Source organism: Dipodomys merriami, unplaced genomic scaffold (assembly GCF_024711535.1).
Source record: "Dipodomys merriami isolate MVZ:Mamm:240054 unplaced genomic scaffold, mDipMer1.0.p SCAF_8, whole genome shotgun sequence".
Classification (NCBI taxonomy): Eukaryota; Metazoa; Chordata; class Mammalia; order Rodentia; family Heteromyidae; genus Dipodomys; species Dipodomys merriami.
Window position 1 is genome coordinate 27,235,945 of NW_027206401.1, and position 21,556 is coordinate 27,257,500.

The window sequence follows — 21,556 nt, forward strand, 5'->3', positions numbered from 1 at the left end:
AAACTGAAAAAGAATTATTTAAGTCTCTTTTCCACCTCCTTTAAGTTGTTGAATTACATAAAGAGATCTCTCCTCTGGGTATCTATCTTTTCTCTTTTGGAGTAATAATAAAAATAACAATATAAAAATTTACCAGGGTTCCTTCAAGAAAGAAAATATAGAAAGAATGACAGATCCGTGTGAAAAGAAGTCCTGAAGGTTACCTGCAATTTGAATACTTTTTACCTCCTTCTTCTTCCTGCTTGGTTTCTGGGGATAATTCCAGTGTAAACCTTACATCTATTCCTCCTTTTTTCCTTTCTCTGGCTCCATGTTTTCTCTTTATATTTTGTTTTATGCAGATTGAACAAAATAGTCCTAGGTATCACTACTCCTCCTTTCCTTTCCTTTTCTTTCTGGTATAACCATTACATGCATGCAACATCTTTTGTAATCATTCCAGACTTTTTGGATATTTTATTTTTCAGCCATTTTTACTTTTCCACTGAAGAAGTTTTAATTGGCTTATCTCCACATTTCTGATCCTTTTCTTGGCAGTGTCTGGTCTATTGAGTAATCCATCAAAGTAATTCTTCATTTTTCTACCATTTCTTTATAATGTTCCATTAATCTGATTATATTACTCATTTGTGCTTCTTTGGTGTTCCCCTTCCCATTTTATATTAACCATACATTAAGTTCTTGATCTTATGCTCCCAGAACTTCTGTATCTGAGTTTGTATCCTGGCTTTGTTTCCTCAGGTTTTTCTTTACTTTCTTTTAACATATTGTGTAAATTTTTGACAGATAGGATGTTTTTAGTGGAAAGGAACTAAGGTAAATAACCCTGTAGTGTGAAGTTTACTGTTCATCTGGCTAGACTTAGTTGGTTTTTACTATTCACTATGCTTGTAAGTGTCAGAGGTTAGAATTTCTTGTAGTGTCCTTGTCTTGTTCTCTTTGTGTATATTCCTAAGAGTTCCATCTTAAGTAGGGTTTTAAACGGCATTCCCCAGTGAGATTCCCATTGATGTAATTATAGGTTGTGCTTTATTGAGGGAGGGGAAATTGTGATAATTCTATAACCTTATAAGTAGGTTTTGGTCATTCAGTGAGCCTGTGCATTGTGGGATAGAGAACTATTAGTTGATTCTGGACTTGGGAATTCCCCCCACCTCCTCTCTGTGGGAGGATAAAAGGGGGTAGGAGTTGAATATTTCCTTTTTTACATGTAGAGGGTTACAGGTGGATCAGATAGGGTAATTACCTTCTTCCATGGTGGTTAGGTTATGGTAAAAAAAGAAAAAGATGGTTAGACTATGGTGAGATGGTTGTCCTTGTGGGGAGATCTTTTAAAAGGAGATCAGAATAATAAGGCTTGTTTTTTCCCTTCACCCTGCCAAAATCACAAGGGGGTTTTTCTCCAACCATCACGCAGACAACATGGTGTAGAGTTTCTTAAGATACCACAGTGTCAAGCAACTCTATATTCAGCCACCATCAAGAATCAATACTTCTTTACATGCTCTTCACAGTTGTAGAGTTTCTATAGTAGTTTCTACTTGCAGTAAGTTTTGCCTTTGTATTCATCTATTCTCCAGTGTTAGGGGTAATGATTCACTCTATGACATAAATTTTGAAATTGATCTAAGAGAACACTGCATGTGCAATTTCACTTTGTCTTTTGGCATGCATATGGCAATTTTACCTGGTCTTTTTTCCTAAAACCTTGGATGAAAAAGAATTCATTCTGCCCACATCTTTATACTAAACAGCTATATTATTTTGTCAAAATTTAACAAGTACTTCATATATTGGATAGATCATTAAATAAGATAAATATCACCTTCAATAACACTTTTTAAATAAAGCCTACAATGTCTACTTAGATATATCAAGAGTTTCAGTGGTGCAAACTTCCTTACATAGTGAAATTTCACGTGGAGCTCTACTTGTTTACCAAATCACTTCTTTTAATGATTGCTTCAGTATATTGTGCTGACAATTGTGTTGCAGTCATTTAATTCATTTAGTAAATATCTGCTATGATTGAGACACCTTTATATACACTGGATGTATTGATGGACAAAACAATTAGTGACTTCTGTCTCTGGGAATAAATGCTATCTACAGCTTCAGGAAATAAGTTATAGAAAATATACACATTTTTGAATGATTGAAGTTAAAGAAATAGAAGAAAAGTGAAGAAACAGAAGGGCAAAGAGCAGGATGACTGCATTTTTTAAATGAATACTTAAAGCAGGTGTCATTGATAAGAATAGTTAGGAAGACTTGTAAGTGAGATTGATGAAGAATATTTCTGGTTGAAAGATGTAGCAGTCAGAAGAAGCATGGAATGCAAAGCGTGATGGAAAATGAAGAGATACAGGGAGATAGAAGTGATTTAGAATGGAGAAATGCAGTAGAATATTAGATATATGTAACACCATGGACCAGGTGAAGACTTTGCTTTTAAGTAAAAAGGGTCAAGTTGTAGTTCTGTGGACAGACAGTAGCCATACTTGTTTTAACATTTCAGGAGATCTCTGGCCAATCTCTTTTGAGATTTGACTGTATGGAGTCTGATTAGGAAACCATCATCACAGACAAGATAAGAAATAATGTTGCATAGATCAGAGATCAGAGTAGTGCTGATGAATGGGACTTCAGATGTTAGTGAAAGAGAGAAGTTAGGGATGTTTCTGAGCTCTATAAGTTAAACAAGGAGAAATTTTTTGCAATAACTGTGATGGAGAAACAATCCTGATTAACCAGGCTTAGAAGAGGATAGGAAAATCATAATTTAGTTTGAGAATTTTAAGTTTAATACAGCTACCAGTAATCCAAAAGAAGATCTAAAAGAGCTATATGGAAGTCAGGAAAAAGATTTGGCTAGAGCTATACTGTACGGAATCCTTAGCAGATAGATGATATTTGAATACATGAGACTGTAACATTTCTGTAGGTATGAGTGAAGAGAGCTAAGACATACTAAAAGGCATGTGTTTAAATAGTGGGTGGTGTGACAAGACAAGAAACCAAGAAAAAAAGTCTTAAGAAAAATCAAGATTAAAAAAAAAAAGTGAGGAAAACGGATCAAAGCAGAGGGAGCCAAAATCTTCTTTGTCAAATACTGTTGATATGTTATTGAAATGAGATTGGTTATCATAACTTTAGAAGACTTGAAAAGAGAAGTATTGAAGATAAGTCAATAGCTTAGATACACAACATTGATACAGAGATTGGAAAGCCTGGTCTGGAGACTTTCTCTGGCAGCTATGGTGTTTCAATTAGGCTAATCGTGGTTCAGTGCATCTACCAACACAAATATATTTGGGGATCCAGCTTGCATTGTGGCAAAGGTGTCCTGATGGAGTGATTTAGAGATTCCACAAAGTACTTGATGTCTGTCATTTATCACATCAATCTCTAGTCATTCTTGAGACTGGAGAAATAGCATGCAAGTACTATGTCCCTCTAGCTCTAGAATATTTAAACCTACTTAATTTTTGCATCAGTAACAAGATTTTAGTTTCTAAAATTACCTCTGGATTCTAGGAAGCCTGTGGTAATAATCTCAATCATTAGGATCTGATAAACCTTAGAAAATGAACTGATTAAGGAGGTAAAAGTTTCTCTTTTTATTAACCTTCCTGCTCTGTGTTAGAAGTTTTATAGATTTCAATCTAGTGGAAGCCATTGATTTTTACTTTTTCTTCTCAAGGAAACAAAACAATACTTTTTTGAAGCTGTGTCTTCACAAACTCCATTATACAGAATGTAAGTGTCATCTGACAGAAGTCATAGAATAAGGTTTTTAGATATGGAATAAACAAGTAATAATGGAAAAGGCCAGGTGGGGTTGTGTTCACCTATATTTCTAACTAATGAAGAGGTGGATACAGCTAGGGAAAGTTAGTGAGACCTAATCTCAAAATTAAACTATAAACTATAGGATTGGAGGCATGATTGGAGGGGTAGAATGCTTACCAACAGGAGGTCCTGTGTTTAATCTGCAATAACGAAAGTTAACTAGAGCAAATTATATATGTGTATGTGTGTGTGAAGCAAATTACATATTCTAAGTTTCCCAAATTGTTCATTTTCAGAACATGGAAGAAAGAACGCTAAAAGTATCTTGAGAGATTGGGAAATAATATTGGATTATGAAAATGCTTAAAAACTTGTGTTAGCCAGGCACCAGTGGCTCATGCCTATAATCCTAACTACTCAGGGGGCTGAGATCTGAGGATCAAAGTTTAAAGCCATCTGAAGCATGAAAGTCTATGAGATTCTCACCTCCACTTAAACACCAAAAAGCCAGAAATGTAGCTGGTGTTCAAGTCGTAGTTGAGCAATAAAGCTCAGGGACAATACACAGGCCCTAGACAGACACAAACAAAACAGAACAAAAGCTTTCAGAAAACCATCAGAAAACATGTAAACTCTTATAAAAATATATCAACACTCAAAACTTTATTTTGAATTTAAGACCAATGGGTAGTATCCTGGGGAGTAGGTAAATGATTTGCAACAGTATTTTGGTAGCTCTTTGGTCTCAAAGGAAGACCTTTTGGAAAGAACAAAATCTTAGAAAGAGTCCTTTGTCCCAAAGATGAATTTATAGGTACCCACTAGTCTTCCTCAGCTTCTGAGTGGATGTTCTGTGACTCATACGCTCCTACTCTTTCTACCCAGGTAGCATACAGCACTGGAAAAAAAAAAGTAACTATGACATTGAAAAAAGATTCTACCTTGCTATTCATTTTTGTATGTTACTCTTAAATGCTTTTTTGTTGGTGGTGGTGGTCATGGGACTTGAACTCAGGGCCTGTGCGCTGTCCCTGAGCTCTAGCAGCTCAAGGACTCTACCACTTAAGCCACAGCACCACTTCTGGTTTGCTGGTTTATTGGAGATAAGACTCGCAAGGACTGGGGCTGGGAAGGTGGCTCAGTGGTAGAGGGCTTGCCTTGCATGCATGAGGCCCTGGGTTCGATTCCCCAGCACCACATAAGCAAAAAGAAAAAAAGCCAGAAGTGGCGCTGTGGCTCAAGTGGTAGAGAGCTAGCCTTTAGCTGAAGAGCTGAGGGACAGCACCCAGGCCCAGAGTTCAGGCCCCATGACCCGACCCACCCCCCCCCAAAAAAAAAAGACTCGCAAGGACTTTTCCTCCTGTGATGCTTTTGAATCGTCATCCTCAGATCTCAGCGTCCTGAGTGGCTAGGATTTTGGATGTGAGCCACCAGTGCCCAGCTCTTAAATACTTTTTATCTTGTAATTTTACAATAATGCTTTTTCTCACAGGAAAAGATTTTGTACACAAAATGCATGTCTTGTTTTTATTTCTAGTATAGAAAACAAATTTAAAAAGTATATATGTCTTGGGCATTACACATAAAGGATTTTGTCTAAAGTATCAAACTTTCTTGTATAATAATTTTATCTGAACTCTGGCCCTAAAGAACATGACTTAAAATGCTATAATGATATCATTTTTCACATAGAGATTTACATGTATATCCATGAAATTATTATTCATGATTTGGGTGAGATGCATAGGGCCCAAAGGAATAGTCAGTATTCTTCCTTAATTGAACATGGGCTCATAGGAGTTGTTTATATATAAAATTGAATTTAGCTGAGTGCCAATTGCTGACACCAGTAAAGCTAGCTACTCAGGAGGCTGAAGATCGAGGTTTGATGCCAGCCCAGCAGGAAAAATTCCTGTATCTCTAATGAACTACCAAAATGCTAGAAGGGGAGCTGTGGCTCAAGTAGTAGAATGCTAGACGTGAGCAAAGAAGTTCAGGGACAGCACCCAGGCCCTGAGTTCAAGACCTAGGACCAACACATGCACACACACACACACACACACACACACACACACACACACACACACACACACACACACACATGCACACTTGCATTCATTTTAATATAGCCATCCCAAGTTCTAAATCTGAAAAGTCACATTAAAAACTGCAATATTCTAATTATATGAGTTCATTTTTTTCTAAATTAAAATTATCTATATCACTAGGAGAATAGGCCACAGAAAACATTTGGACGTATAATATGTCAATCTCTTTTGTCTTTTGTTTGTTTTCAGTTCGAAAGGATATTGTCCGCATTCTCCCCAGTTTAGACGTCGAAGTCAAAGACATCACGGATTCTCACGATGCTAACTGGTTTCTTCAGCTGCTCTCTACCGAAGACCTTTTCAAAATGGCCCATAAAGACTTTCCCATGGTGGCTGAAGTCCTAGAAGCACCTCCCAGAAGTCAGCTGTCCAATAGTATTTTACAGCCTGGGAAGACCATTGTGATCCACAAAAAGTACCAGGCATCAAGGATCTTGGCTTCAGAAATCAGAAGCAGTTTCCCTAAAAGACACTTCTTGATCCCCACCAGCTACAAAGGCAAGTTCAAGCGGAGGCCTCGCGAGTTCCCAACCGCCTATGACCTAGAGATAGCCAAGAGTGAGAAGGAGTCGCTGCACGTGGTGGCCACCAAGGCCTTCCACCCCCTGCACCGGGAGCTCTCCTCGGTGTCCATCGGGGACCAGTTTCTGGTGCATCACTCGGAGACCACGGAAGTCCTCTGCGAGGGAATCACAGAAGTGGTCAGTGTTCTGGCCTGTGAAAAGCTCCTCACGAAGTCCAAAGAGGCCGCGCGGCTCCCTCTGTACATGGAAGGAGGTTTTGTGGAGGTGATTCATGACAAGAAGCAGTACCAGCTGGCTGAGCTCTGCCAGCAGTTCCGCTTGCCGTTTAATGTGAAGGTGTCTGTGCGAGATCTCTCTATTGAAGAGGACATCTTGGCATCCACCCCCGGCCTGCAGTTGGAGGAAGACATCACAGACTCTTACTTGCTCATCAGTGACTTTGCCAACCCTGGGGAATGTTGGGAGATCCCTGCTGGCCGCTGGAACATGACTGTTCAGTTAGTTCACAGTGTGTCCAAGGACGCAGGTTCGCCTCTCGTCAGGAGCCTGGTGGAAGAGATCACCGAAGAGCAATATTACATGATGCGGAGATACGAAAGCTCTTTCTTACACCCCCCACCCAGACCCCCCAAACATCCCTCCGTCGAGGGAGCCAGGTTAACCCTGCGCACCCTAGCAGAAGAAAGGAGACTGGATCTGCCCGCTTCTCCCAAGGTAAGGCTGTGAGTTCCCAGATTTTCCTCTGGAGTGTTTTATTCATGAGCCAATTTGTTTCGAGTCTTTTGTTGAGTTTGCTTTTTTCTTACTTGCGTGCCATCTTTGAAATGAGCCCTTCCGATGCACAGTGGGTGAATGAACATCGCCAGAGAATAAGCTGTTGCAGTATTGTGTGTTTTGATGCTTAACCAGTCGATGTGGCATGGAGTCTACACTGAATGAGAAATAGCAGGGATGGCATTTAGAAGTAATGGCCCACACCGCTCCTACTCACAGGGTTTCACAACTAAGAAGATTTAAAAAGCTGCCCCAGAGGAAGGTATCTTTTTTATGTTGGATGAGCAAGAGTGGTTTATTTTTCCGGGGTAGAATTATTTTAATACTTCATACAGGAAATGAGCATACAATAAACTCCCATTTTTTTTCTGGAAAGTTTCTGGTAACATGCATCTCTAACACATGTCTTCATTTTGTTTTATCTGAAGAAAGATGTAAAAATATCTTGGCAGCACTGTGTGTGAGAATGTGAGCATCTGCCCACATTATGTCTATCTCAGAATTGCAATCTTTAACAGTCCTATTGGAAAACAAAATCAATAAAATTGCAGACAGTATGAGATCATTATAGAATTAACAACCCCATCACCACTCTGAAGATTCTGGATGGTGGCTCAGCTTCAGTTCCACTTGTTGTCTTTGTCTGCCTCCTGGCTACCTGGAAAGATCTCATCCTATTAGGACGTTCGGGTTATTTATCCGGCTGTGGTTCTAGGGAATGTAGAAGAAGGGCCTTCTGTCCTGGTAGATGCTGTGCTAGCAGTTTAGGGAATCTACACAATTACTAAAACAAAGAGAGATGTCTTGTTTGCTCCCTGAGCTCTGGAAGCATAAGTAACCTTGGGCTTTAAGGCTCAACTATAGATGTTGAGACATTCATTTCACCTTTCAAATATTACATTCAGAATGTATGCTGGAGAAATCTAATAAGAATTACCAAATTTATTTTTAGAAAAAATAGCAGAAATATTCTTTTTTGGTATAACAGTTTAGGAGGAGTCATTTCAAATTCATTTTATTTTATTTTATTTTATTTTATTTTATTTTATTTTATTTTTTGTTGGTCATGGGCCTTGGTGGTGTCCCTGAGCTCTTCAGCTCAAGGCTAGTGCTGCACCACTTGAGCCACAGCACCACTTCTGGCTTTCTCTGCTTATGTGGTGCTGAGGAATTGAACCCAGGGCCTCATGCATGCAAGGCAAGCACTCTACCACTGAGACACCTTCAGAATTCCCATTTCAAATTTTAAAGAAACAATTCATAGCATTGATTAGCGGTTGATACTCCCATAAAAAGTGTCTGTCTGTCTTTGCCTCTTCTCCATGACATAATTCAGTACTGGGTGATGTGTGGAAAGGAATCCTTTCCTTGTTTTTATTTGTGATCAGAATAATGCCATCACTCACCCAAAAATGTATACACCTAAATTCCCAGATGATTTGAAGGTGTTATATTACATGTCAAAGAGACTTTGCATGTGTGTGTAAAATTCAGGACCTCGAGATGAGAAGTTTAACCTAGATTATGCTGGTAGGCAAAAAATTAATTACAGTGTTTTATCTATTTGTTTGTTTGTTTGTTTTCTAAACCTGAGGCTTGAACTCAGGGTGTGGGCACTGTCCCTGAGGTTCTGTTGCTCAACTCTAGCACTCTACCACTTGAGCCACAGCATCACTCCAGATCTTTCTGTTTATATGGTACTGAGGAATTAAATTCAGGTCTTCATGCATGCTAGGCAAGCACTCTACCACTAAGCCACATTCCCAGTTCTGTATCACAGTGTTTAAAAGAACCTTTTTCCAGTTGAGGTCAAGATTAGAGAGGATGTTTTTCAAGATGGAGAAAGGGGCCATAAACCAAGTGACGCAGGTGACCTTCAGAAGTTAGAAAAAACTGGCAAGCATTCTTGTTTAACAGTCTTCTGAAAGAATGCAGTAGTGAAATGCTAGAAGCATGGATCAGATGGTAAAGCAAGCATGAGACCATGAATTGAAATCACAGTACAACTAGAGAGAGAGAGAGAGAAGAAAGAGATCAACAATAACAAAAATGACAAATGACAATATCTTGATTGGAGGCAGTGACATCAGTATCAGTCTCCTGACTTACAAAACTGTGAGACCATAAATTTATTGTATTTGAACTGTTGAACTTATGGTCACTTATCATGGCAATGAAAAGATAATATATGGCATAAGGAATACTATAGGACATAAAGTTGAAAGGGGAAAATAAGTAAAAATCTTTGAAAGCTAAATCCATATATCACCTACTGTTGATTTTGTTGCATTTTTCCTTATAATGAATCTATTGTCCATGGAGAAATTAAGGGCACAGCTAAGCTTCAGGAGCTATTGAAAATGGCCAGAATGTGCTTTATTTTTCTTTACATATTGGTTTTATTTTCCCAGGAAAGTTTTGTCATACAGGTGACATGATTGCTGAGAGTTTTTGCATCTCATATTTCATTGTTTCGTTACTAGAAAAGAATGTCACATGGGTTTACATGTATGTCCATCTCTGTACTCAATCAACTTACTGGCTAGCCAAATTAGGGACAAGATTGATGCGTGTTCTAGATTCAATTTACTATAACAGAAAATCACAGGCTGAGTAATTTATAAAGAACAAAAGTCCATTGTCTTATATTTCTGGAGAATGGGAAGTCCAGATTTAAGTTGTTTCTGTTATGATACCATGTTGTTGCATCATCCAGAGATGAGAAAGGAACATTAAGTCTCCACATGACAGAAGAGCAGGAGAGAGAAAACTCATTCCCACAATCCAGGTGCCCTGCCACTCCCCTTCATTTAGATATGAATTCAAGGCCAATTCAAGGTCTTGCATTTGCATTTTTTGATGTTCAATTATTCTTCAAGTAGGGTTTACTATTTATGCCCAGGCTGGCTTGGACCATATTACTATTTACACTTTCTACATACCTGGGATGACAGGCGTGTGCGACTGAACCCAGCATCTCATTAGCTGAGATGAAAACTTGTGAACTTTTCACCTTGACTGACCTAGCACTCCTCCATAGTTCTGGTCCAAAAAGCTGGGATTATAGGCATGAGCCACTGATTCGGATCCCTTTTTATAGAGAAATTCTTCCATTAAATCCCTTGTAACTTAATCACTTCCTGTCAAACCCCACTTCCCAGCACTTTTGCTCTGGAAAGTAAATATCCAAAACATGGATTTTTGAAGGGACAAATGCATTCAAACAATAGCACTAAAGAAAGAAATGAAGTCTGGTCATCTCAAATAATAGATATTAGAACTATGATATGTGAACACTAGAAGATTCAAAATCATGCCTGTAGATTGGGAGATGAAACAGAACAGGAAGAAAGAAAAAAAGCCTAAACCAGAAAGGTATCATTCCTAGATTAATTTTTTTCCTTTGGCAGATGAAAAAGATTTAAATGTTTTATTGGGAGGGAAATATAAAACAACATGAGTATTTCTAGGCAGTGAAGGTGAATGTAATCATAACTAAATTCTTCTATGCAGAGCATCATATCAATTTTATTTAATATTGCTTTTTTATTGGCTAAACCCTACATTTCTTCTTGGTATTGAATTCTGAGTCCCAATCTACAGAAGATTCATTAGAGTTTGCAAATTGTTTTTAAAATGATAGAAAGTACTTTATGAAAAGAGGGCAATGGGAAGTGGCACTGTGGCTCAAGTGGTAGAGCGCTAGCCTTGAGCTGAAGAGCTGAGGGACAGTGCCCAGGACCAGAGTTTCAACCCCACAATCGACAAAAAAAAAAAAAAAAGAAAAGAAAAGAAAAGAGGGCAACCTTGCTGTCCTGTTACAATGTCCTCACCAATATTTGAGTCCTAGAAAGGACTTTTGGGGGAGGGTAAAATATCAAAATATAGTGGACTGTAGGTGAGAGATGTTGTTAGGGAGATCTTGCTTTGATTAATTATTTTTTTCAGTTAGGAAAGAATAATATACATTTTCCTTGCTTCTATAGTAAATAAAACACTGTATTTTCTCTGAAATCACCTAAAATGTCATAAGATGCTATCATTTACCTGTGTTCAGGCCAGATAACCTCATTTTCAGTGATGTTTCTTATCATGAAGATACGGATCTGCTTAGTGGGTCATTTATGGAACATCAGCAGAAGATGTCCATCTCTGTATAATCTATTTTTTAAAGTCTTCCAACCAACTCTTTCCTATTATTACAATTTCACCCCTTAATACATTTCTTTTCTGTTTCTTCTCATACCTACATTAAAGCTCTTCTATAATGAATAGTTTTGAAGTTATTGGATAGAACATTATGTTTTGCATGCAGGAAGCAATCATTGAAAACATGCCTCTAGAATTCTGGATTGTATACAGAATATTCCTTTAACTTTACAGAACAATTTGTGAGGGTTATTCAGAGTTTAAACATTCAAGTTCATTTCCTTCATTAAGATGCTTTTTCACACTATAGAAAAGAATACTAGATGCATCATTATATCAGTTTACTTTTGCTTTCCTAATGGATCATTAACTTCACACATCATTTTTTGCATTGCTAATAACAGGACAGATGTATAGTTTAGGAGGAAGAATCTAAAAAGTACTTAGTATTAGCCAAATTCCTCTATAAAAAGTATCCATTGTCAGTTGTGAACACTATAAGTTCATCTAAAACATTTTAGAAATTAAAAACAAATGAGGATAAATTATGTTAAAAACTAGAAGTGATGAAAAGAATCATTTTTGAAGGTATAATTCCCAACTATTCTTCACTTTCAGCAATGCACAGATAAGAAGCAACAAAAAGAAGATTGTAGTAGAAATTAGAGAAGTAATTCAAGTATGGTGAGGGGCAGAGGACAGTGTGGGTTGGATATCTAAAGGAATGACAAGCTACCTCAAGCTCTGTGCAGTTTTGCATGGAAGAACTTTAGTGTTTGTTAAATGTGATAGTTAATGTTTATGAAATAATGTATGGAATCAAAACAGGCGAGGGGATTTACCAAATGACCCTTCAAATTCCCCTTAAAATGATGTAGAAATAATATCTTCAAGGCATTTGGATTTTTTAATCAAATGAAGATTAATATAATATGGCTAAACAAATGAAACTATGCCTAAAATGGTGATTGACATAGGAATGTGGTGGTGGTATAGACTGCCCTTCCTCAAAGGTTAGTTTCTGTGAGAAGTAGTTTCAGGTAGTTTGGAGGAACACATACTCACTGGGGTCTTTGCCTGTCGTGGATATATATATGACTATGACTTCTGAGTACCACACGGGAGAAATGTAACTTCTGCATTCTGATGAAAGGGCCTATAACCAGATAGAAAAACAATCCACTGGTTGAAAGATGAGATATTCCATGTCTACAGAGACTGCAACTGGGACCAGAAATCTTGCATTTCACTAACTCTGTTTGGCTATTTAATGCCCAAGTGTCCACTTCGTTGCCAGAATTTCTAGATTTCTGTCAGACAAGAACCCCCACAGGACACATTAAGGCAAAGAACAAAGGAAGCTGTAATGGCTAGGTACTGTACAATGTGCAGGAAGAAACCCTAAGCCAGAATGAGAATGAGGCTGAAGAGGGCAGATGGAAAGCACTAGTTCCTGGAAAGTGCAAAGAGAACCCTCTTTGGTTGCTGCTGCTGGTGCTGAAACAACACTTCTGATCTGCAGTGACAGAGGAGTGGCTGAAATGTGGGGTTTGTTTGTTTGTTTGTTTTAAAGAGCCCAAGCTCCTGGACTGAATCTAGATCTTGTCACAATAGGGAAGAGTATAATATCCACCCCATTGCTATTGGTAGGGTTCAATCACAAGCAATATGATTTCCTTCTTTTTTTCTGTGATGTGATTTAAAATCATTGAATGTTTGGAATTTATAAATACCTCTGAACTTCTCAATACTGATATAGAACCTACTATTAGTATTAGTATGTCCACTTGGTTCAATCTAAAAGTTGCAAATCTGTTTGCTGTCTAGTAGAGATTATAGAAAATTTTAAGGCAATGAAGATCAAATAGAGGCACATTTAAAAGTTGGGTGTTTGAATCTAGAAATAAGAAATAGCAGCTTCCTTTTCTTAAAAATGGCAAAATTTAACTGTAAGATAACAAGCAGGTCATTTTCTTAGCAGATATATGAGTTGTTTTTAGACTACAACACAAACATTAATTAAATCACAGTGTTTGGGTCCCTGAGGTTGATTTAGTAAATGGCCTGATCTATAAACAGCCAACTATAAAGGAAACAGTTGAAAAGTTGGGAGAAAGTTAACCCTGGATAAAGTAAGTGTTCGGTTGAAAACTGTTAGTGGAAAACTCCCAGATAGAGCTCTGTGCCAAGTGGGATGTGTGACATAAGTTTTTTCTGTGCTTCTCAAAGTGGGAGAGTAGTCTACACTTTCAAAGTTTTGCTGTAGGCACAACCTATCCTATGTTAATACCTAGAATTGGGTAGCTGAATACCAGTTTAAATGAGCTTTAAAAGAGCCAGTTAAATTTAGTAAGACATTCAAAAACATTTCCTGGTTTTAAAAGAACTTCAACTAACAATGAACAAGTCATCAAACAAAGAAGAAAATATTAATTTTCTCTGGATAGTTTATGTCTAAAGACCATTATTTCATTCTGAGATGATTGAAGTAGACTCCCACTTGGAAATCCTTCAGTGAACCAAAATTCTGGCCCGCTTAACCTTTCAAGCAGCTGAGAATGCTTTCATCCATAGAGAAGCAATGAAAACTTTAGTTAATATTATTTCCAACCCTTTATTTGTGATGTCAAAAATTAAAATACCACCAAACATGTAATTATTATGTTCTCAGTGCTAAAAATTTTTATTTCTTAGCTATACAAAAAAAGTTTATTTCTCCAGGAGATTAGAAAAATGATCCAGTGAAATCTGGAGTCAATTACTTTGTATTAGATTTCTGGCTTTAAAGAAAATTAGAATGAGTTTCCTTTTCTTAAATTCCTATAACACGGAAATCCCTGCTAAAAATGACCAGCAATAATAAAAGAAGTTTGGGATGTTCTGTATGTAGTATCTACAAAGTTAAGGACAACTGATTCGGCAAATTCCCATAATCCCAACAGAAGTTTTAGTGCCTAGAGTCACTAAGATGAGTGTTGGGATTACTAGATAGGCAAATCATATTCTTTGAGCTCTCAATGGCCAGTTTTACTTTATTAATTAAAACAATCAAAATAATAGTTGGAAACTGGCAGAGGATGAAATTCTAGCTGGTTTTGTAGTTTCTAAAGATAATTTATATAAAATTTCTATTATCATATTTATCAATCCAATATCTATTTCAGAATAAAACCTCAATAAAATATAAACTACACATTTGCACATGTAAGTTTTATGGGCTAATGACTTAAAGAGAGACTTCTCAGAAGAGGTAAGAATGGCCAATAAACACACAAAGCAAATATTGAGATTCCACCTCACCACAGTTGGAATGCCTGTTAGCAAGAAACTATTAATAACAAATGCTGGCTTAGAAGCAAAAAGGGATCTCTATTAGGCTGTAGTTATGAATGGATACTTGTCCAATCACTCTGGAAAGCAGGCAGTTCCTAAAAGACTCATCAGAGCTTCCCTATGACCCAGCAGTTACAATCCTAGGCATTTAGCCGATAGACTACAAGTAAGACCACATTAAAGCTACCAGCAGAACCATGTTCATTGCAGCATTATTTACCATAGCCAAGATATGTAATCTGGCCAGATACCTCTTAATAAAATTATTTTAAATTATTTATATCTAATTATTTCACCATGTCAAAATAATTAATTGTAATTTTAATTCTTCATATGTATAGAACTTTAATTGTGTGCCCTTTGCTGTGATGATGTTAATATTAATGTTAAAATCTATTAAAATTTACTGACATAGGTAATCAAATGCTGAGTGATGGCTAGTGTGGTCCAGCCAGGAGAAAGATCATACATTTGTGATCATGTGTGTAGGCATAACTCTGCATTGATTTAGGAGTGACTTACATTGACTGGAGTATAGAGCAATGATACAAAAGTAGAAGAACATAGAAAGTCAGAAGATAAATCTGTGCAATTACTTAGTCTCTTAGCTCAGGGTTCTCCAGTATAGATAGAATATGAGACTTCCTTACCACTAAATTACAAAGTCCCTGCCACATTCTCTCTTCAAAAGATCAAAGCCTATGTCTTCATTTTATGTTTCCTAATGCTTGTTTCAACCATCAAATTTCTATGATTTTGGATCCATCTTTCTGGCCAATTTCCTAAGCATTTCTATTCTGTCTTTGAAGAATCCCCAGCCACTGTCCCATCCTTTTCTTCTTTTCATAATTCTTTCCTTTCTTTAGTTTTTCTGGGGGCAAACATTGTGTCCTTATCCTCACCCCTTCTTCATAAGATTCATTTAGCTCACAGCTAAAACTTTAATACCTGACACCAACTTATTTTTATTTTCTTCTGATCCTTGTGGAAAAAATAATATATTTTTATTCTGCTACACTAAAGCATGAAGGAAAACAAAATTGGTTTATTTCACGTTGAAAAGACTGGGATTTTCTAAATGTCGCTGATTTTTAAGGAACTTAAACTCCTCACAGACACACACACACACACAAACACAAAAATGGAAGTCATTTTAACATTCCCAGTAGGAAAATAGCAATAATATTTAGAAACAAATATTTTAGACTTAAAATATCTAGAAAAGGCAAGTCTATAGAGATAGAACACGTAGTTATGGGAAATTTCAGGATGATGAAAGGGTACTAAAATTGAATTGTGATAATCCATAATTTTTAAATTAGTATTTGTACAATTATAATGGTAACATTTTTTCATACTCACATAAAGCAATTAAAACTATAATAATGATAAGATAACTCACACCAAGGCAGGGAAGTTTCCCTGCCTTGTTTAGAAAGCTAAAACAATAATATAGAAAAGAAAATGCTGCCTTAAAAGATGGAAAACATATTCAAGAAAACTTGTGATATGAAATTTGTAGGATGTGTGGTTGACATAAAGTAAGAAACAAGAAAGCCACGTGTAAGGGTGATATCCTGGTTTCTGGTATACATATCAAAATGGATGATACTGAAATTCACTAAAATTCAGTCAAAAACTCATTAACATAAGGAGCACAGGACATAACTATTAAGGTTCTTTTGCATGAACTGAGTTAGGGTTTAATGTGACCTTAGTTTGAAATATCTGTGAAATGTCTTAGCTAAGATATGTGATATGACATTAACTATGGATCTGTGATTTCAGGAACTTCAGTATAGATGATAAATGAAATGCTATATATCTGAGAGAAAGGAATTTAAAGAGTGAGTATAGCCCATGAGGGAAGCAGAAGCTGGAATTCTTCTCTGAGTTCAAAAATACAGGGAACAAGGAAAAATACATAAAGAGCCCCAAACCTAGGAACCTACCAGTTTTATTATCTGAGTGCTGACAGTGATTAGGTCCCTAATTCCATGTATAAACTCATTTAATCCTCAAGTAAGCCTAATGAAGTCAGTCCTACTTTATCATTCTTATCCTGGTTTTACAGGTATAGAAAGGTACATCCATACTGATGCTAACCCTCCAAAATCTTAAGTCTGATTGTTATTTTTCCAAGTAGAAAAGAAATGAACATTTAAGGTAGTTGGTGTCATAAAGAATAGCTTTGATGAAATGAACTCTTAAGACATGGACACAAGAGGTTTTTCTTCATTGTTGTTCTCAATGTATTTTGTTTTTCTGTTGTGTTTTTCCCCTCTATGGTATATCCCTTGTTGTCATTGTGTTTGATCTTGGTATGCTGAGTATTATGTATACATGTATCTGAACTAGGGAAGGGAATGGGAACAACAAAATGGTGAGACAGTGAACAAAGCGGGAACCTATGCAACAGCGAAACTCACAAGATACTATGTTGGAAATAATCTGTACAACTTGGGGGAGGCGGGGAAGAAGGAGAAAAATGATGGAAGCGGTGACAAGTTATACAAGAAATGTAATTGCCGGGTGCCGGTGACTCATGCCTGTAATCCTACTCAGCCTACTCCTACTCAGGAGGCTGAGATCTGATGATTGCGGTTCAAAGCCAGCCCAGGTAGAAAAGGCCATGAGACTCTTATCTCCAATTAACCACTAGTAAACGAAGTGGTGCTCTGGCACAAGCAGTAGAGTGCTTGCCTTGAGCTGAAGATCTGATGGACAGCACCCAGGCCCAGAGTTCAAGCCCCACGACCAACAAAAAAAAAGAAAGAAAAGAAAGAAATGTAATCACCAGCTTACTTATGTAACTGTAACCCCTCTGTACATTACCTTGCCAATGAAAAAAAAAGAATAGCTTTGATTTTAGAATGACAGCTGAAACCATGGCACTAATTTTTCTTACAAAGCATTGTAGAAATCATTCAGAGACTCAACTATAACTTAAATTCATGGCCTTCTAATACGTCAAAGGAATTTTTTTTCTGAAATGCCAATTTTCACCTGGCTTCTTCTCCTAGAAGGTCAGTTATCATGCATTGAGGAAGGAAATGAGTAAGAAAAATGTGAAGTAGTTCATCTGTTCTCTACCTAGTCAAAAAAAAATTACAGTCCTTCTTTTGCTAGGGTGAAAAGGTGGTCATGTTCTATTAAACATGGAAGTAACAAGAAACTGAGTACTCGTGAACTTTAGAACTACTACATTACCTTTAAAAAAATATTTCAGCCGGGTGCCATGGCTCATGCCTGTAATCCTAGCTACTCAGGAGGCTGAGATCTGAGGATCGTGGTTCAAAGCCAACCCAGGCAGGAAAGTCCGTGAGACTCTTATTTCCAACAGAAAACACCAGAAAACAAGAAGTGGTGCTGTGGTTCAAATGGTAGAGCACTACTAGCCTTGAGCTGAAGAACTGAGGGACAGCACCCAGGTTCAGAGTTCAAGCCCTATGACCAATCAAAATAATAATAAAAAAATTAAAAATTTCTATCTTTATTCCTCCTCTCTACTCGTTTTTGGAAATACTAACATGTTCTACTAACTAGCCTAAAGCAGACATCTAGGAACCATCCCTTTTCTATTTGTCATTAACTAAACCCTGAAGGTTACACTTCTTTAGAGTTTCTTGAATGGTGCATTAATGCATACTTTCTTACTTAGATCATTATCATTTTTATTTTTAGTCTGTATTATTGAGCCCAACTTGTAAATCATTGTTTTGTTTCTTGTCATAATGTATTCAAATTGTTATTCACATTACTGACTTACTGATCATTTTAAGAGAAAAATCTTACATATAGTAAGATTTCTTTGACATTCCTTTTGTTAATCATTTGTTCTTTTTTATTTCTCTTTATACCTCGACTCATATTTATACAATTACTATTGTATCATACTTAATATTTACAATTCACAAATACTTTTTTCTATTCTTAGTCTCTAGTCTTTCCAATACAATTTTGTAATTACTGCTGGTTTTTAATAACTATTTACTGGAGTTTATTAAATTCTAAATAGGTTATGAATTCTCATTGAATCCATTCAATGTCCTTTTGAGCGTTCAACTGTAAACAAAAAATAGAGGAAAGAAAATTGAGGCTTGACCAATAGCTCACACCTATACCTCTAGCTTGCCTCCTGTTTTCACCTTCTCTTTCCTTCCCTGAAAGGTTTTTCCAAGGATCTCCTTCTGTGTAGAATAATTCCTCACTATTTCAGTTCTGCATCTCCAAAACCTGATCTGTCAGGATTGTGCTATTCCCTTAGATATGCACATAGCAGTACCTTCTACTTATAGTCCATTCTGCCTTAATATTTCCCTTTATTTCACCTTGATTCACCTTTAGATTCCTCTCTGTGGTTACTCATCCCAACCCCGTGTTTCCTTTGGTTACCCAATCCTTACATTTAGTTTGCCTCTACCCTTCTGTATTCCACAGTGCATCAATTCCAGACAGAGATGTAAACAATTCCTTTCTGAAACTAACTCAATTTGTTTTCAAATAAATATAGCAATATTGTTTTACCTATCTCAAGGGTGTTACATTATGACTCTATTTGCCATTGAGATACCAGAATTAAGATACTAAGAGGTTATGCAATGAAAGGCAGAAATAGCTTGTTCTAGCAAAATAGAAAGAAATTTAGCCTCATTTAGCTAAAAGCACAAGACCTTTCTAATCAAACATTTGACATCATGACCAGGCTGAGGGAAAAAGTGTACCTGTTCAGTTATAATTGGTTCTGCCCGGAGAAGTGGATTTCTCATTGTCTGTGCAGCTACAGGAAATGTGGTTAATAAAAGCCTATGTCAGCCACAGTGAAGCTGTTCTTTAAAGCTCTGCCAGACCACTCTGTGAAACTGTTATTTCCTATTATGAAAACTAAATCTTGAGTCACGGTTAAAAGGTAATCAGTCTTCGGGAGAGTAGTCCTGTAGAGGTAAGCAGTAATTCCAATTTGATTGGTGCCATAGGCTTTTTAAAGAACAGTTTCAAAATGCAGAACATTTGCAGAGAGAAAAAAACACAGTCCAAAATAACATTTCCAAGAATTGTTTTCCTAACATCACATTATATTAGTAAATATATTGCAACTTACAAAAACAAAATTGTGTCTTTCCTGGCAACTATAACAGTGAAACATAGTGGGTTTGAATACTTTCTGTGTGTGTGTTATTTTTCTGACCCATATAGCAGAGAGGTGTTTCATGGTCATCTTTTCACAGCAGGGATCTTACCCAAAGGGCTAAGGTTCACAGTCAGTGTGAAAGCTGGCTTGGCTCTCTGGTCTCCTCCCCGCAGAGTCCAGCACTTACCATCCCATGATGCACACTGGAAAGGTGGTATATGAGGGCCTTTGTAATGTCTTGCTCTTTTTTTCTTAGTAGGGAAGCTATGTTTGTGTCTGCCAATGCCAGTAACAATAGCATTTCCATGAGGGTGGTTTTGAATGCAAAACCCAAAGAAATAATCTATGTTTGTGTGTACCTCTGTAAATACATATTAATACACACATACATATACACATATATGCATGTGTATAATGTATACATATATGTGTACAAATGCATGTATATGTGTGTATGTAGAGATATACATACGCTTATCTACATACATTCATACCTACCAAAAGAGAATAAATATGACTTATAAGAGATATTAAAATTTTAATTGTTTCAATGCAAATGTTGTTATTTGACATGAAGTAATTTCTTCTAGGAAAGGGTATTATAGTTGGCTACATTAATAATAAGTATAGAAACAAATGGATTTCTATTTTCCTATTGCTAACACACTGTTGGAGAGACAGGTGTTTTACACAAGTTTCCTAGTTGGTTTTGTGTTCTCTGTGCTAAGGAGGTAAACTACAACTATGCAGTTAGGCAGGACACCTGTTCCTCTTATCTACTTCTTTCACTCTGGGCAGATTTAGGTTCCTGGACATTTTTCATTTCCTTTGAGAGAATTTCACTCAGGAATACTTTGGGCTGAGTAAACAAGGGATCTCAAACACAGTTTCTTTGGAATTCTTAGCATTCTATTTTTTTTCTTTTGATGTTTTATTTGGTAATATTAGCATCTACAGACTCAAATTATCTCCTTTCTTAGACCTGTGATGTTCTGTACAGCAAACACCATGTTCTGGGTGCTTAAGAAGTCTTTATCTAATGTTAGAGAAGAGAACAAATGTTCGTGACACCTGAAAAATGCTTTCTCTGAAAATATTTCAATTGTATACTGAATATGTACGGTTTCTGTACAGAGCTAAGCAGCTTGGAAACTTTTTTTCTAAGCTGCATGCTAATTATACTCAATTGTTTATCAAATGATCTATCAGTTGTTTAAAAATGGATATATAAAAAAACAAAACTAACTTTGAAAAAGTTACAACTGTTAACACAAGCTTTGTGGAGTATTGAAGCCCATTGAAAGGAATCTGATTTTTTCTATGACAAATTGAAATGATCACAGGCTTTGGAGCAGGTAAATGATGATATGATTTCTGCTTAAAAAAACATAATTCTAAGAGCATGCTAATGATTAATATCAGTCATGGTCAGGGCAACCAGGCTTTATTTCTAATGTAATCTAGATACTAAAGCCATTTTATGTTGTTTCTGAAAATTATTTAAATAGAGGAAATGAGGAGATATAATCATACAATTGAATGTACATGTTCTCACTCATATTTGGAATATACAATAAATGCATAAAAACATAAGTAAATGCCTTGGGTGGTAAAGAAGAGTACATAAATATAATGATTGAAATATGGTAGATTTAAGGGAGAACTCAGTGCAATTCCTTAGAAAGATAAAAAGCACAGTTAAACAAATTAAACACAAGGAAACAGGTACTTGAAAAGGACAAGAT

General features: G+C 36.6%; 1 protein-coding gene across 2 annotated transcripts in view; it reads left to right on the forward strand.

Moving 5' to 3' along the window:
* Positions 1–21,556, forward strand: part of Themis (thymocyte selection associated) — a 148,563-nt gene that overhangs the window by 64,852 nt on the left and 62,155 nt on the right. For both annotated transcript variants that reach the window (XM_070010459.1, XM_070010460.1), the window contains one exon: positions 6,090–7,138. In XM_070010459.1, the coding sequence (XP_069866560.1) occupies positions 6,090–7,138 (1,049 nt within the window). The remainder of the gene's footprint in view (positions 1–6,089; positions 7,139–21,556) is intronic.